Consider the following 345-nt stretch of genomic DNA (forward strand, 5'->3'; position numbering starts at 1 on the left):
CCTGGCCAGGAGGAAGATATGTCCCTGGAGCGCTGAGCATCCCTGGCAGCAACGGAGAGAGGGGCTCAGCTCCACCATGGCTGGTCTGCATAGGGCCCCCGGGCCGTTCCAGCATCCCCTTTCATTGCTCCCGGCTCCCCCCAGTAACGTGTTGTCTTCTCTGGCAGGTGGAGGTACCGAAGCTGCTGCAGTAGGGAGCGGGACGGCTTTCCCCCCGCAGCCCGGCGTGGCAGACCCCAGGACACTCACCTTCCTCGTGACCATTTCCATGACAAGCCCTTTGGGACCCTGCAGTGACCGACGCCGAGGAGCAGTGATCTCTCTGGGACGGGCGGAGGAAGGGCC

At 64.6% G+C, this 345-nt stretch overlaps 1 protein-coding gene across 1 annotated transcript in view; it reads left to right on the forward strand.

Moving 5' to 3' along the window:
• Nucleotides 1-194, forward strand: part of LMOD1 (leiomodin 1 (smooth muscle)) — a 20383-nt gene extending 20189 nt beyond the window's left edge. The window contains exon 4 of the mRNA XM_009573785.1: nt 168-194. Within this exon, the coding sequence (XP_009572080.1) occupies nt 168-194 (27 nt within the window). The remainder of the gene's footprint in view (nt 1-167) is intronic.
• Nucleotides 195-345: the final 151 nt, after the last annotated feature.

Source organism: Fulmarus glacialis, unplaced genomic scaffold (assembly GCF_000690835.1).
Source record: "Fulmarus glacialis isolate BGI_N327 unplaced genomic scaffold, ASM69083v1 scaffold7340, whole genome shotgun sequence".
Lineage (NCBI taxonomy): Eukaryota > Metazoa > Chordata > Aves > Procellariiformes > Procellariidae > Fulmarus > Fulmarus glacialis.